Genomic DNA, 16,862 nt, shown 5'->3' with positions numbered 1-16,862 from the left:
CACTACGAAGTTCTGAAACATTAATCTCTGAGAATGTAACGTTATCTTCGGCACACATTGCAAATACTCCCGTCCGAAAAGAATACCTGGGAATAAAATTTGTTTAGCTTATGTCCACGCAAAGGGAGTCCCACTGTCTCTTCATTTCGAAGTTCAGAAACAAAAAATTTCAGAAGCGAGATATACTTCTAGTTCACTGACTTTCCCCAACAGTATCTTGATGTTGCGATAAAATACTGGCACTATTCTCTCATGTTTCTTTTCCTGTAACCACTGAACGAATTTATTTAATTACAGTATTGTAAACAGTATGATTTGTTTTATTTTATTGATAATAAGGAATGTAATCGACTGAAAAAGTATTAAAGATTAATAATGACAACTGGATTCAGTGTACTCCATTACTAGGATTCACACTTCGAGTAAAAAAGAAATGATGTTATGGCATTCATTGGCCTGGATATCCCTTTTCGGCGTTCGGCCGCCTTAATGCAAGTCTTTTTAGTTGACGCCACTTCGGCGACTTGCACGTCAGTGCAGGCCGGGGTGGCCGAGCGGTTCTAGCCGCTACAGTCTGGAACCGCGCGACCGCTACGGTCGCAGTTTCGAATCCTGCCTCGGCATGGGTGTGTGTGATGTCCTTAGGTTAGTTAGGTTTAAGTAGTTCTAAGTTCTAGGGGACTGATAGTCCCATAGTGCTCAGGGCCATTTGAGCCTTTTTTTTTTTTTTTTTTACAGTCCTCTGCCGGGAATCGAACCTGGACCCCCTTGCGTGGTAGGCGGTAACGCTACCGCTGCGCTACGGAGGCAGACACACTTAAAGTAGAAGAGCTTCGTGTTTTTTCTTCATAAATGATACAAAGCGATCGTCTTATACATAACGAATGGAGAGACATTTCACAGAGTCAGAATAGCTAGAATTGGTTCACTCACTGTATGTTTACAATATACAACATTCTTGCAATAAACAATAAAAAAACCTATCACTATTTATGCCGCTTCCAGGTATTGCATAGACGTAAACGCACATGTACCTGTGCCATATGGAACGCCGAGTTAGCTGTCTCTGTAATTTCATTTTCATTAGCTTCTTTTTCGTTTCTTGGAGTAGCTCAGATAATACTAGGTGGAAATGAGATGAAAAGCTGAGGTTTTGCTTGGTCAATACGGCGGAACTTGTTTCGTCCAACTTTATGAAATACCTCGCCTGAGTGCAGAGAAAGCAATTTGAAACTTGAAGATAAACTCCAATCGTTATTCGAAAGCCCCTTGCATTTAGAAAGCATTACCTGCAACTAGCAGAAAGCAACAGGGGCTGCGTAGTATTTCTCTGGTTTCATACAGAAGAATTCAGCAATACATTTTTGTTCTTCTTAGCAAAAATCTAGGGAAAATATTACACTACTTCTAATGATTTTGGATAAGTTATTGAATCAAATGGTCTTGTTCGGTTCTCATAAGGACATATTTTAATGCCTTCAGTTTATAAATTTTTGGAAAGATTTCTGTGTTTCAAATCCTACATTTATGTCTTACGGCTTTGAATTAAGCCTCACATTTTTATCACATTAAACAGTAGCTCAAGTCATTCAAAGTTCTGGTTTGAACATTTGTGCCTCAAACTCAAAAAAAATTTTAGACTTCAGATTCTGCACCTCTGTGTTTATTAATAAAGCTCTTTCCTTGAGTCTGGTGCTCGAACGGTCATTGACACTGTGATCATTTCTTTTTACAGTGAATACGAAGTAATTGAACCACTGCAGCCAGACGTTAAAGACTTTAAAACTGCTTCTGTGAAGAGCTGTGGAAGCAGCGAGAAAGCGGAAAAGAATTCCAGATCATCGGCTGAAGTTGCTGTCGTCAAGCCAACATCGTCAAGAGCGAGGTGAGTTTATGAAGAGAACCATATAACAATTACCGCAAGAATGAGGAGCAGGTTAGCAATAGGTCGACGAGCGGTTAGAGGTCAGTTCCGTAGGTGCTGCAGTCAACAGAAACTGTCTACATGTTACAACGGTTTACTGACGTGTAAAAAAAATGCCACACTGTCAGCGATGGTACACCAATGATTAAATTCTCTTTAAGATGGCATATTCATGATGATGCGATAATCAAAACCGAGTCTTTTAGGACACTATGTCACGTGTACTTGAGAGTGAAAAATTCTTTTGAATGAGTATTGTGGATTACGTACACAAAAACACTTCTTCTTCAGTAGTTCAGATACGCATTTTCCTTCGTGCATAAAATCGATTTCATCACTGGCTATGGTTGAGTGTTCAGATTCTTTGACTAACCCGTACTCATCTATTGCTATCCTCATAAAAGAGCTCTTCTCTTTATAACTCCTGTGGTGCGCCTGTTCCCCAAAACTGTAGCTGCTAGATACGAACGATGTTATGTTGATTTGGCCAAGCAGCCATACATAAACCAGACGTCATACTAGCAAATGCCACTAAAGGCTGCCTCGCCAAGTGTATGCTGTGCTGCCATATAACCGTCAAACGATCAAATGCTTTCGTAGATCGGTTAATCACGCCGCAAACTGATTAGTCGTGGTTTACTATGCGAGTTGCGTTTTGTAATAAAACGAGGCAAACGAAATCGGTTTCCCTGCGTGAAGCCTGCAAAGGAATCTGCGGTTGCTCAGTTTATAGTGTAGTCCTATTTATTACGGAATGGGTCTGTGGTGTTTATTAATATCTATAACCTCATAGAGAACAGTTCGTACTGACACGCAAGGTCTCTCGATGCTGTTTGCTCAACAAGAGACTGATTCTTCTTCTTCTTATTATTATTATTATTTTAGTTAGCGTTAATCCTTCCTAGTATACGCTCCGCTATTCTCGGAGTTTGGCATATTTATTTTATTTTTGATATTTCTTCTGGATGCCCTTCCTGTGGCCACAGTCGTCAGTTACCTGAAGGAGGGAAGTTGTGTACACCACATGTCTGTCACTTTTTTCCGTGTATGATCATATTTTAACTGCCTGTGTATTGTATTTTATGAGGCATAAATTGGGGACTAGCCCAGTATTTGCGTAAACGAGCGTGAGGAACCGCCCAAAATCCACACTCAGGCTGCCCGGTGCACCAACCACGGTGGTTAATATGCCGCGCGTGCGTATTTCATCCAGATCTGATCCACCTCCCTGTTTCGCAAGCTATCGCGCTGCGACTTACGCTATACGAGAAGATTACATGTCGAAAAAAGTACCAGTTACGGACTAGTCTGCTCAACATTATTGACTAGAATACTGATGGGATATTTAGGAGCGCATATTTCACACCAGGCAACGAAGATTTGCAACAAAAAACTGAGCTCCGTCCGAACAGGCTTCGGAAGGCGCAACAGTGCCAACCGACTACCGTATCATCATCAGCGGACTGTCGTCTCTGAATGCGGATATGGAGGGACATGTGGCCAGCATATCGCTCTCCCAGCCGTTGTCAGTTTTCGTGACCACTTCTGAGCCAAGTAGCTCCTCAGTTGCCCTTAAAAGGGATCAGTGCATCCCATTTGCTAACAGCGTTCAGCAGAACCAGACGGTTACCCATCCAAGGGCTAGCCAAGCCTGCAGCGCTTAGCTTCGATGATCTGCGGCAACGCCGTTGGCTACAGAGCACTTTGCCAAATCCTAAACTATTACACAAGTCCGCAGATAATGGATTGTGGTTGTCTAAACCTTTTTTCCCTGATCGGGAGTACATTAGCGAGAGTAGTGCCTGCCACTAAAGGTAAAGAAAGGGGCAGCAGCATAACAGTCAATTATCTGAAGCGTACCCTTGAGAAGAATTCTACTGCAACGTATCAGATTCACGGCAACATGTTACGAATGCCATTATTCTCGCTGTTATTCCTATCTACATCTTGAATCTACCGGTAACAGGCATATGAAACTGACGAAGCAATCTGCCATCTGGATTCTTCCATCAACTGCATCAAATATTTTATGTTGAGAGCAACTTTTGAAAATACAGAATGGCAAAAATCGATTTCCTACATCTGCTGATAAATGAAAGTTAACCGAAACAATTTCAGACGGTTTGTTAACGCACAGAACTCAGTAAAGACTAACAAGTCGTAGCAATGGCAAATGACCGCGAAACATTTTTATATGGTATACATTTGTATTTGAAAATAGTTCTATTAAATACGTTAAACATCGAAAATTACTAGAAATTCGTGACCGACTGCCTAAAAAATACTATCAACGCAATTTTCCTTTTCCGTTTTGAAGGAATGATGTGTGGAATGGTGAGAGAAAATCCCAGGCAGCAGTTGTAGAGAGTCTCGAGAAAAGGTACGTTGGTGCCTCGCTCGTATAATATCGCCAACCAAAATAAAAATGCGCTTGTGTTTCTTGCTAAACAAAAACTAACATATAGAGAATACATAAATGCTTAAATGTTAAACCTAATTGAGACCTTAAACTACCTTATACATGGGCAAATGCACTTAATGGTGAACACTGCTACAATTTAGTTATAAGGAATATACGTTCTTAAAAATACAGAGACTCGGGAGAGATACTGCGGTTGCCCCTGTTCAGAAATATTGTTTGACTACAATCGTTGGTGGTTGCTGACGAAGATTAGTCATTGGCTGAACACTTTTGACTTCTTCAAATGGATGATTAAACAGCAGAAGAATATTGCGTGGATAATATATATTTAGTTGTACGATCTGACAGTCGAGAACGTAGCCCGCGGGGAGCATCTTCGCAAATCCTACGTGCATCACGCCTCGCTACACTCGCAATTCGTGTAACAAACAACGAATTACGAAATTATGTACCGCAATCAACACGATTGTTTGGTTATTATTGTTACCAGTACAAAGAACTTAATTTTATTTCATAGTAACTAACAGTCAGTCAGTCAAGAGCGGTTGTGATACACGTAGCTGAAAGAAAATTCTCCAGCTTATCATGAAAATTAACTTCTTACAATCCGTCCAAAAGCAACGGTATGAAGAAAGAACTTCGAACTGCAGCCAGTAATAAAATTTAATAAGTTTTCATCTAATACTCATCTTGAGGTTTGAAGCTCACTCTTGCAAATAAAATTTGTCTTTGGCTAGTTTTCACCTTGAGCAAACACAATTCTTTCTTATTTTCTACGTCGATATATTTTGCTGAAGTTACAGCATCATCGGTGGCTGTATTTTATATTTCCTTTCTATTAATTGCGTTATTGTATCTGTAAATGTAGAATTTCAGTTTTTGAGTAAATAATTCGTAAATTTAAAAATCGACAATTTTTTTGTACACTCACGCGCGCGCGCACACACACACACACACACACACACACACACACCACGTTTCGTGTGGAATAAAATAATATTAACCATAACAGTCTTAACATGCCCAGTCGTAAGATTTCGAGGTAATAAAGTTTTCTATATTAAGCCCTCCGTGGTTGCAGAAGACGAACTGTGAAATAAAGACTGTTATATCGCAAAATAAATACACAGAAACCACAACATCTGTCAACAAGGTGTATACATAAAAATGTTTATTTTAAGTTTACGAATAATCTACTTAAGAACCGAAGTTCTATATGTACAGTCAGTATAAAGAAATTTTTCCTGTTATTTAATAGCAATGAAAAGAAAAAAAGACTAATGATGCTGTAACTTCAGCTAAACGCATCTGTGTAGAAAAGTAGGAAGCATTATGTTTCTCAAGGCGGAAAAAAAAGTTAGTCCAGTTTTAACCACACACACAGTCCCGGAAGTTAGCATACAATGCTGTAATTATACCCATTGTCCATCATTCAAAAATTTTGTGGTCAGTTTTCTGTTCTCCCTCTTCGTCATTTAATCTCCCTTCACTAATTCTTGTGTGTAATAAGCCTCTGTGTATTGCAACCAGTTTCTTAGAGACGTTGAGATTCGAACTTTGGTTTTATAAACGAAGCTCATTTTACAGTAAAACCTTTATTTCTTATCACGTTAAGCCCATACTTTCGTTTTCACTTAAGAAAGTTCGTTCAGAATATTATTCTATTTTATTTTAAAAACTTGTACAATCTTGGTAATTAACTTATATTTGCGTTTTGAAACCGACATAGCTGCAGACTGATAATGACGAAACTGGTCGCGAAATGGCTTATACTTTACTTTGTGTGTTCATATGTCTACAAGAAGCCATTGCTGATAGCAACAAACACAACATTCATGTATCCAGTAACGTGTAGGGTACCTGTTTGTTGCGGTCACGTGGATTTCATTCCAGTATGTTCGATAAACACTTGCAGACATTTACTAACATTCTTCTTGGACAGAACATGGGGAACCTTACGCCGAGCTCTTGGCGGACTGGTCTCGTGCGCATCCGGTTTTCTACTTCATTTCAAAGATGTTCAGTGATGTAGTGTCGGGGTTAGAGCATGAGACTAACCGCTGAATCTCTTGGAAAAACAACAGAATGATCTTTGCTTTGTAGACAGGAACATTTTCAAACTGCTACAAATAAGATACATTTCCATTTGGCATTAATCCATCGAGAAAAGCAAATTAACTGCTTATAAAGCAATAAAACAGCCCCAAGCCATCAATTACTTTCACTGAATATCACTTTTGCAGTACCACACTCAGGTGAAAACGGTTTGTCTGGCTTAGGCCTGCCAGCACAGGGCCAGTTGACTAAATCACCCACAAAACTTTCTACAAGTGCGTCACAGAGCAAAGAAGCTCAAATGGTCAAATGGCTCTGAGCACTATGGGACTTAACATCTGAGGTTATCAGTCCCCTAGAACTTAGAACTATTTCAACCTAACTAACCTAAGGACATCACACACACCCATGCCCGAGGCAGGATTCGAACCTGCGACCCTATCAGTCGCGCGGTTCCGGACTGAAGCGCCTAGAACCGCTCGGCCACCGCGGACGGCAGCAAAGAAGCGTAGCTTACAGCACTTTAAACGATGTCGCTCTTTGCTTCTTGTCATCAGTGGTTTCTGCGAATCAGGCCGACCACGAAAACAATGTCGTATCGCTTAATAGAGGGATCGCTCTATCGATGGCTCTATGTCCCACCTGCAACGCAATAACTGGGCAATAGTTGGACGTCTGCCACGTTTTCCGTACAATACGCTTCGGAAGGGAAGGAATGTTAAAGTTTCGTCGACGATGAAGTCACTAGATATGATAAATCTCGGGTAGGAGGAGGATGGGGAAGGGATTCAGCCTTGTCTTTTTTCAAGGGAGCAATAACAGCACTAGTCTTAATCGATTCAGGAGAACCAAGTAGTCCAACCTCTACGTACCCGAAAGCTGATTTGAGGCCCATTTCTCCCGAGTGCGACTGCAGTTCCACGACGATAGCTCCACGTCGCTCGGCAGTACGTTTGAGTGTTCGGCAGTCCCTGACAGTTAATTTATTAGGTACCCTCTGCCACGCACTGTACGGTGCGGAGTATGTGTGTAGATGCAGATGTAGGTCTACCGTAAGGTATAATTCACTTTAATTCTTTTCTAAATTTTCCGCTTTACACTAAATCTCTCAAACACAATGCTCGAACTTATGGGCCTCTACAACTATGCCTCCTTCTAATTCAGTGGTTGGTTGATTTTACAGTACACTTATTTAAGGGGTTTACAGATTGTGCATTTACTTATATATCCCCAAATTCACCCCATGACGTCCCTCGGAGTCCGCACAGTGCAATAGAGTACATGGAGAGCGACGCAAAAGCAGGTATAGGAGAAAATATATCACATCTGCGGTGCTCAGCGATTTAGGTCTAGGCGAATACACAGTGACACCTTTTCGATTCAGCAAAATAATTCAATCGAGAATTATTACATTCGGATTTCACTTCTCGGCGTTTAAACAGGGTAGTCCACAAAATAAAGTCACATACGTTTCTCTGCTCTCCATACACTGTTGACTGTATGAATTTAACTGCGTCCTTAATCTCTCTTATCTCGATTCGTCGTCAACACTCTTTATTTGTTATCTTTGCCTGTAGAGCAATGCCAAATTATTTTGAAATACCTAACTCTAACTAAATTATTGCATATTTTATGTCCTCACATACTTAATAGGACTGAAATATAGAATTATTTTTAAGTATGAAGTTCCATACAAAATACTATTTTTTTAGGAATAAGTTATTTATTCTAAACATGTCACATATAGAAAGAGGGCTAATGTTTCAGTGGACCTCCAGCCACGAGCGCAGCTTCCTCTAATGGACTCAGCTCTAACAACAGCGACAAGTTAACCAGCGTGAGTATTGTTGCATAAAATACGCTTTGCGCGTTTGTCCAGCAAATGGGACATTCAAAACATCCCGGAATTTAAGAATGTATACTTTTTAGGATTTTTGTCTGTCCTGTTCTAAGTACCTGTTGAGAAAAATCAGTATTATAAATTAATATTGTAGCAATAAGCGGTAGAAAAAGTTAGATTCATAGGGAATGCACTGTTTTGTGTGTTACAGCTCGAAAAAATTTAAAATGTTAGTTGTAGTGAAGTAAAATAAATCCTGTCTTTCATTAAATTGTAATTTAGATCAATAAAGGCATTGTATAATGTAGTTATCTGGCTATCGAAGTTATTTCCCTGTAGTGAAAATTTCATGCTGGGACGTCACAACTTCTTTTCGCCAAGAGTAGTAACACGAAGGATGCTACTGACAATGGCCTGGATTTGCTGCCAACCTGCCTGGTCTATAAATTTAACAGGAAAACAGTCAGTACTGCATTTTTTTTTTAATGTGACACTTTTTCACCAAAAGGAACAACATGATGCCAAGTTGAGAATTGTCACAGAGGACAAATGTCGCAATTAAATTTGACTTCCACCCCAAGGAATTTATAAATATCACCTCTATGACCATGATACTTATAGTTTACACTTAAATATTTTAATAACGCTCGTGCTGTGTTTTCAGTTAATGAATGCCTATTTTCTTCGCAATACACGTTTCATACGGTTGAAATAAAACATGATTAGTGGTCTGAGAGTTGCAGGTAGTTTACAGTTTGGTTTCTTTCTAGCACATGTATATGTATTTCCTGCGTGCATATTCCACAGCTACTTATACTACTGATTTTCTTGCCCAATTTTGTTTTTTATTTTCAGGACAACAGTCCTTCCACATGGTGAGCATGTTTACGTACTGTATCACGTTGAGGCTTACTGTTTTCTGGTGGCAGAAAATTCTGATTACAAGAGTCGGTAGAGAGAGTGGGCGGTGCGTAATAAATGTAAATGATACAGTGGTGAGGCGTGTTGGGAGAGGGGACGGAGGTATATGAATCATTGAAGAGGGTGATATAGTGGGGAAAACAGAAAGAAGGAAAGAAAAGAGAAATTTGTTTCTCTCTTTCCTGTATTCGCGAGGATTAGGAGCTTGAAACTATTTTCGTCTCATTGATTTAGTCCCATATGTGTTCCATAATTTTGTACAGTGTCTGCTTTCCACTGTTTGTTTGGTTATTACCCAGATTTTTAATGTGTGACAACATATCAAACGCAACAATGTGATATTGATGCAGTATGTAAACGTATGTATTATGTGGGAAATGTGTAGTCCTGAAAGTAACATAAGAAAGATAAACTCACCACCAAAGGTCATTTAAAATACGCACATATATATCTACATATAAGGTGAAACGTGTAAGGAAGCGTCATAAGCAAATGAAGCGCACTTCATTAGACTGAAAAACATAAATAAAATAAATTAATTAATAAATAAAAATGAAAAAATCGTAAAGTATCTGTTATCTTCAGAACGCTGGAAATGATTTAACTCATTAAAACGAAACGCATAAGGTCTCTGAAAAACGAATATAGTAGTTGCATAGATGCACAGACATCATCAGACTAATATAGCATTATAAATACCGGCTTAGGATCGGCCATGTGGGGGTGCGCACTAAATCATCATTGTTAAATGACATGCGTTTCAAAATACTTTCAAACATTGTATTGGTCTTTAAAGCAGAAGTATTATTCCTATAGTAATACAATTCTGCCCACTTCATTTTTCCCACACCGTACTTAAAAAGTAAGAGGTTTTAAAGAATTGCTGAAGGAACTTCGAGTAGAAGCGGAGAGTTTCTGACCCTGCGTGAGAACCGCCAACTGTTGGCAGAGTTAACCGGAGAGTACTTGCCGGAAAGCGCGTGACTACTCAAGAACGTATCACGTTCATCCAAATAACATTTTTAGCATATTCTAATACATTCTTCTTCTAAAACCTGACTTTTAAATGTCAATGACGATTGGAAAACATATTTGTCAGTGAGCAACGTCCATAGCTATCAGGTCACCAAGCATTCCTAAATTCCCCTTGACAAGCATCGGGCCACTACCTTTCAATGAAACGTCTTGGCATTTGTGTGACGTGATTTAAAAGAGCCTAGCCCTCGGAGATTATAAATTACTGCGGTTAGATGTGGTTTCAACATAATTCCTCTATAATACACTCCGGGAGTCCACAGTTAGTGAACAAAATCGTAAGAACATTGGTCTTCCTCCGTCTGTGGTATACAAATCGATTTTCTTCTTTAAGATTCGATCGTGGTATTCGTCACAATTAAACTACAGAAATTATTATGATACAAACGAGAACACACTCATAATAGTCTCAGTACAATTACGATTTCATAATAGAGGGACCAGCATTTTAAAAAGAGTTATCTCACTTCTGAAGCACATGACTTTCGTATACATTCGCTTCTAAAGTACTGTACTTTCTTGTTGTGTAGCCGCGCCGGATTAGCCGAGCGGTCAGGGGCGCTACAAAAAAAATGGTTCAAATGGCTCTGAGCACTATGGGACTCAACTGCTGAGGTCATTAGTCCCCTAGAACTTAGAACTAGTTAAACCTAACTAACCTAAGGACATCACAAACATCCATGCCCGAGGCAGGATTCGAACCTGCGACCGTAGCGGTCTTGCGGTTCCAGACTGCAGCGCCTTTAACCGCACGGCCACTTCGGCCGGCGGGGCGCTACAGTCATGGAGTGTGCGGCTGGTCCCGGCGGAGGTTCGAGTCCTCCCTCGGGCATGGGTGTGTGTGTTTGTCCTTAGGATAATTTAGGTTAAGTACTGTGTAACCGATGACCTTAGCAGTTAAGTCCCATAAAATTTCACACACATTTGAACACTTTTCTTGTTGTGTATTACTAATTATATGCAACAAATAACACAAAACGTTTAAATGAACATATATGGTCCAGCCACATTAATATGACCACCGCCCGTGTTTGACGTCAACGTGCAATAATCACTCACAGACGGCAGCTGGCAAGACTGGCAGCGTAGGGTATATAAAGTGCGTCCGCAGGACGCGGAAATACAATGCAGTTGTTGTCGAAATGGGGAAAGGGGCAATTTATCTGACGTTCAAAAGGGCGTGATCATTGGCTTTCAGGCCAGTGGTGGAAACATTTCCAAAATGGCTAAGTCTGTAAACTCTTTTCGAGGGCCGTGGTTGAAGTTTACTGTCCAAAGGAATATGGCGTTATCCAAAACCGGCACAAAGGCACCTATGATCCATCATGGGTCACAGATGAGAGGGGTGAACGGGAGAACAGACGTGCAACTGTCAAGCAGCTGACCGCCCAAATGAACCAAGGAGCCACCAACAGTGTCTCCTCAACGACAGTTCAGTGAACGTTGCGCCTGGTTCATGCACCTATGCTGAATGCTGTTCATCGCTTACGAAGGTTGGAATTCGTACGCCATTACCGCAGCTGAACATCCACAGATTGGCGATAGGTGACCTTTTCAGACGAATCACGTTTTATGTTCCATCGGTCAGATCTTCAGAATAGTCCAGGCCAGAGGATAGAGCATTATGGTCCGGTTTTCGTGGTACTCCTTGGTACTCTCGTCATTCTGGAAGGCACAATGAAATAATACAGGTATGCATCTACCCTGGGGGCCATGTCCACCCCTACATGCAGATTGTTTTTCCTTAGCACGATGGCATCTACCAGCAGGTCAGTGGTGTATGTCACACAGCTTTCAGTGTAAATCTGTGGTTGAAAGAGCACCACGATGTGTGTATTGTACTTCTCTGGTCACAAAACGCCCCATATTTAAACCCAGACAGAATCTGTGGGACAACCGCAATCGGACTCTTCGCGCCATTGATCCTCATCCGAGAAACCTAGCGCAGCTGGCCACAGCACTGGAAATGGCGTGGATCCACATTCCTGTCAGCACCTTGCAGAACCTCGTTGACTCTCTTCCAGGACGTCTCCCAGCAGTGGTTATTCGGGCTTTTGACTGGTCGTCAAATTAATGTGACCAGACAGTGTATGTCTTATAACGCTATGTTACTGAGATTCACGTGTTGCACAAAATGTGGTACTGCGTACTCCTACTGCAGCGTGGTATGGTGATGATAGCTCTGCAACTCCATATGCAATACACAAAAGACTTCCTGTCTGATGACGATCTCCATGGCTCGGCTGCTGCTTAAAGTTAGCGCTGGTTTAGTCTCAGTATGTTGTGTGATATGCTGTAGTGTAGCACTGTACACAATCACCTAGTTGGCTGATTTAAGCTACGCTGACAACTGATTGGGATACAGAATCATGATGATGCAGTGGTAAGACAATGGATTCGAATTTGGGAGGAATGTAGCTCAAATACCCGCCCGCCCATCCAACAGGCAAATTCCTCAATGATTCCCTTGTAAACGACAAGGCCGATTTTATTCCCCCGCCCTACCTTATTCCGAGCTTGTGTCCTGTGTCTAATGATGTCGTCGTCGACGGTATGTTAAACACTAATCTTCTTTATACTTCGAATGGAGAACGTACATAATATTCATGAGCAACACACACACACACACACACACACACACACACACACACACACACAAACTGATGAGCCACGCCATTATCGCCACTGCCCACTGGGAAAGTGAATGCCATCTGGTGGCGTTGCAGGCATGTAACGCAGTAAGGCAAACATTTAAGCGGAATAGACTGGGATGGGGAATCACTGAAGCGAAGATACGGGCCACAAATGAAGAATTCCAGTGACACAAGGAACTTTGACAAAGGGGAGATTTTTGTTGATCAGCGCATGGCAACGAGCTTCCCTGAAACAGCGTAGCTGATCGGGTGTTCGCAACTTGAACATCTGTGGAAAGTTGTTGAAGGATGGTGAAACCAGGAGTAGATGAAAAGCGCTGAACGTCCATACCTCATCACAGAATATGAACCCTGGAGTCTTTCTCTGCAAAGCAGGGTAAGAGGCGACCTGTCGCGGATCTGACGAAGAAGTACTGTGCTGCAGGCACAAATATGTCGGAGCACACCTTTCAGCGCACATTGTTGAACACGGGGCTTTGCAGCAGACGATCCTACGTGTTCCCAAGCTGACCCAACGACATCGACAACTGCGATTGTGGTGGGCTCAGGATCAACGAAGTTTGACCGTGTATGAATGGAAAGCTATAGTTTGATCGGATGAATGGTCTTGCCCTGATGCACCGTCATCCAGGCGAACGGCGGCGCGAGACAGGCACTGCGCCACGGACGCAGACTGTTGGGACAGTATTATGCTATGGGGATCACACACACCTGCGGTTCATGGAAACTGTGGTAGTAAACGAAGACACCTTGATAGCTGTGGATTATATGAACATTATTGCAGACCACCTGCATCCTTTCACGCTTGATGTCTCCTCCGACGGCGTTAACGTCTTCGAGTAGGACAACTGTCTATGTCACAAGGCCAAAATCGTCCTATAGCAGCTTGAAGAGCATGATAGTAAACTCGCATTGACGTTGCGGCCACCAAACTCGCCCTGTCATGGGATACATCTCCACGCCCACAAACCATCAGCTCGTTGGGTATGACAACTGCGTGACCTCTGCGTAGGCATCTGGTGGCACATACGTCTGAAAACTTACCAAGGACTGGTCGAATTCGGTACCCTCTAGAGTTGTCACTGTATTATGTTCCAAAGGTTGACCGACACGCTATTCAGCAGGTTGTTATAATGTTGTTATTCATCACTATATACGAGGGGGGTTTGAAAAGTCCGTGCAAAGTCCAAGAGATGGCACCACCAGCGCATATCGAGGTCATGTTTAGTTAGTAGCATCTTTGGAAAAAATGCACACCAAGTTTCAGCCATATTGGTCTATTTCTTTGTGTTTGACATTCGTGTGAATGAAGGAATTTGAGTGATTATCAAAAAAATGGACGAAAAAGAATTTCGTGTGGTGATTAAACATTACTTTATGAAAGGCAAAACGCCTCAGGAGACTAAAGAGAAGCTTGATAAACTTTACGGTGACTCTGCACCTTCGATTAGAACAGTTTATAAGCGGTTTCAAAATTTTCGGAGTGGTCATATGGGCACAAGTGATGCTGAACGTTCTGGACACCCTGTGGAGGTTACGACTCCAGAAATCGTTGACAAAATCCATGATATGGTGCTGGATGAGAGAAGAGTTAAGGTACGTGAGGTTGCTAGTGCTGTGAGCATCTTGCATGAACGGGTACATAATATTTTGCATAAACATTTGGACATGAGAAAGCTATCTGCAAAATGGGTTCCGCGATTGCTCACGCTTGACCAAAAACGGAATTGTGTGAAGTGTTGCAAAGATGGTTTGCAGCTATTCAGGAAGAATCCGCAGGACTTTAAGCGTCGTTTCGTCACTGTGAATGAAACATGGATACATTACTATACTCCTGAGACCAAACAGCAATCTAAACAATGGGTTGCCAAGGGAGAATCTGCACCAAAAAAAGAGGAAGACCATTCCTTCGGTCGGAAAGGTTATGGCAACTGTCTTTTGGGATTCGCAAGGGATAATCCTCATCGACTATCTGGAAAAGGGTAAAACTATTACAAGTGCATATTATTCATCGTTATTGGGCCGTTTGAAAACCGAGCTAGAAGAACAACGCCGGCGATTGGACGGCAAAAATGTCCTTTTCCATCACGACATTGCACCAGCACACACCTCAGCAGTTGTGGACGCAAAATTATTGGAAATAGGATTCCACCTTGTTTCACATCCCCCCTATTCTCCAGACTTGGCTCCCTTGGACTACTATTTGTTCCCAAATTTGAAGAAATGGCTGGCGGTACAAAGATATTATTCAAACGAGGAGGTGATTGCAGCAGCTAATAGCTATTTTGCAGACTTGGACAATTCCTATTATTCGAAAGGGATCAACAAATTAGAACAGCGTTGGACGAAGTGTATAAGTCTAAAAGGAGACTAAGTCGAAAAATAAAAAATGTTTACCCCCAACACGTAAGTAGTTTTTATTTTTGCACGGACTTTTCAAACGCCCCTCGTATTCGCAACAAGGTTTGTCTTTTTCTGATCCTAGAAATTACTCACTGATGCTTCTTACGAATTGTTAGAGACAACCTGCGCTTAAAGGAAAATGGCATTGAGTCTTGCCAGAATGTTTATTTACATACCAGTTAAACGTAGATTAACTAATCCACTAAGATTTCACTGCATAAACTCAGACAAGATTTTATTATTTTTTATTCATAGAAAACCGAGGAAAAATATTCTTAACGAAACACAATTCGAATTTATTTTCTAGACGTTTGGATTCGCAAAAACGAAACACTACAGAAATGTATTAGGTGATCCATAAGTTCGTAGCGTTTTTCCATAAGTTTATCAGCACAACAGATCCACGTACAGAGAATTTACTCATCAAAGATATATTCTCCTTCACTATTTACAACAGTCTGCTAACGCTATGATGACTTTTCGATTCCGCGATTGTAGAAATCACGTGGTTTTTCAGGGGAAGAACTCGTCGAACTATGTTCGGAGCTCATTTTCATCCGGAAAGGAAGTTCCTTGAAGAATTTGAGATAGCGAGCGGAAAAGGTGACAGTCTGAGGGCACAATATTGGGTGAATAAGCTGAGTGCTGGATGATTTTCCAACGCTTCTCCTCTATAGAGTTTTTTGTCACTGTAGCAGAATGCGGGCGGTCATTATCGTGGAGTAACATCACTTCACACAGTCTTCCTGGTCGTTGTTCTTGGATTGGGTGCTGACATTTAACAATGCTGTTTATTTATTTAAACAGCGCCGTTACCGGTTTCGAACCGATAGGTTCATCTTCAGACGGCTAGTTAACGTTTTACATAACAATGCCATGTTGTGGTTGTTATCGATGTAATATTGCCATCTTTGTATGCATACCTCCATGTGATGAAACTTCTAAGTGTGTGAGTGGTGCGTTACAGTATGTGCACATATATACACAAAAAACTTCATTATACATTTTTCGATGTTGCAAGATGATAAGGGACCTGCACTGGAACGTAATGGAGCGGATTCTTCATTGGCATCACCACCCCAAGGAAGTTTCGGCAGGTGGGGAAACAAACCACGAAATGTAATGTAAAACGTGAACTAGCCGTCTGAAGATGAACCTATCGGTTCGAAACCGGTAATGGCGCTGTTTAAATAAATAAATAGGATTGTAAAATGTGGCTGGTTGCTGTAATCTTCTGTGTAGGAGTCAACTTATATACAAACCGATTCATTATTAAATAGTACTTTCAATAAAACAAGAAAATTAAATAATAGCTCAGTACATCACCGAGTAGTTTGGCCTGGAGGAAGAACAGCAGTAAGCTGACTATTCCATGCGTGCCCCTGCCGATGCCGTTGCTTAATACTTTACAAATGTTTGGCGAGCAGCTTAGTCGAGAATCGCCGTTGCTGAAAAGCGAGAGTTTCTCCTTCGTGATGACGTCTGATAGGCTTCATCGTTCGCCGTCTCACATGACTCGTCTGTTACAAAGCAATTTCACAGTAGGTTGCCAGCCGCACTGTCTCTCCATGAGGAGTATGCTCGTGGAGCATCTCAGCATGTCAGATG

General features: G+C 41.4%; 1 protein-coding gene across 1 annotated transcript in view; it reads left to right on the top strand.

The window, feature by feature from the left end:
* Positions 1–16,862, top strand: part of LOC124722195 — a 417,264-nt gene that overhangs the window by 297,580 nt on the left and 102,822 nt on the right. Inside the window, exons 9-10 of the mRNA XM_047247393.1 lie at positions 1,736–1,885; positions 8,169–8,238. Coding sequence (XP_047103349.1) covers positions 1,736–1,885; positions 8,169–8,238 — 220 coding nt within the window. The remainder of the gene's footprint in view (positions 1–1,735; positions 1,886–8,168; positions 8,239–16,862) is intronic.

The sequence above is a fragment of the Schistocerca piceifrons genome, chromosome X (genome assembly GCF_021461385.2).
Source record: "Schistocerca piceifrons isolate TAMUIC-IGC-003096 chromosome X, iqSchPice1.1, whole genome shotgun sequence".
Classification (NCBI taxonomy): domain Eukaryota; kingdom Metazoa; phylum Arthropoda; class Insecta; order Orthoptera; family Acrididae; genus Schistocerca; species Schistocerca piceifrons.
This window is presented reverse-complemented; position numbering and strand designations above follow the sequence as displayed.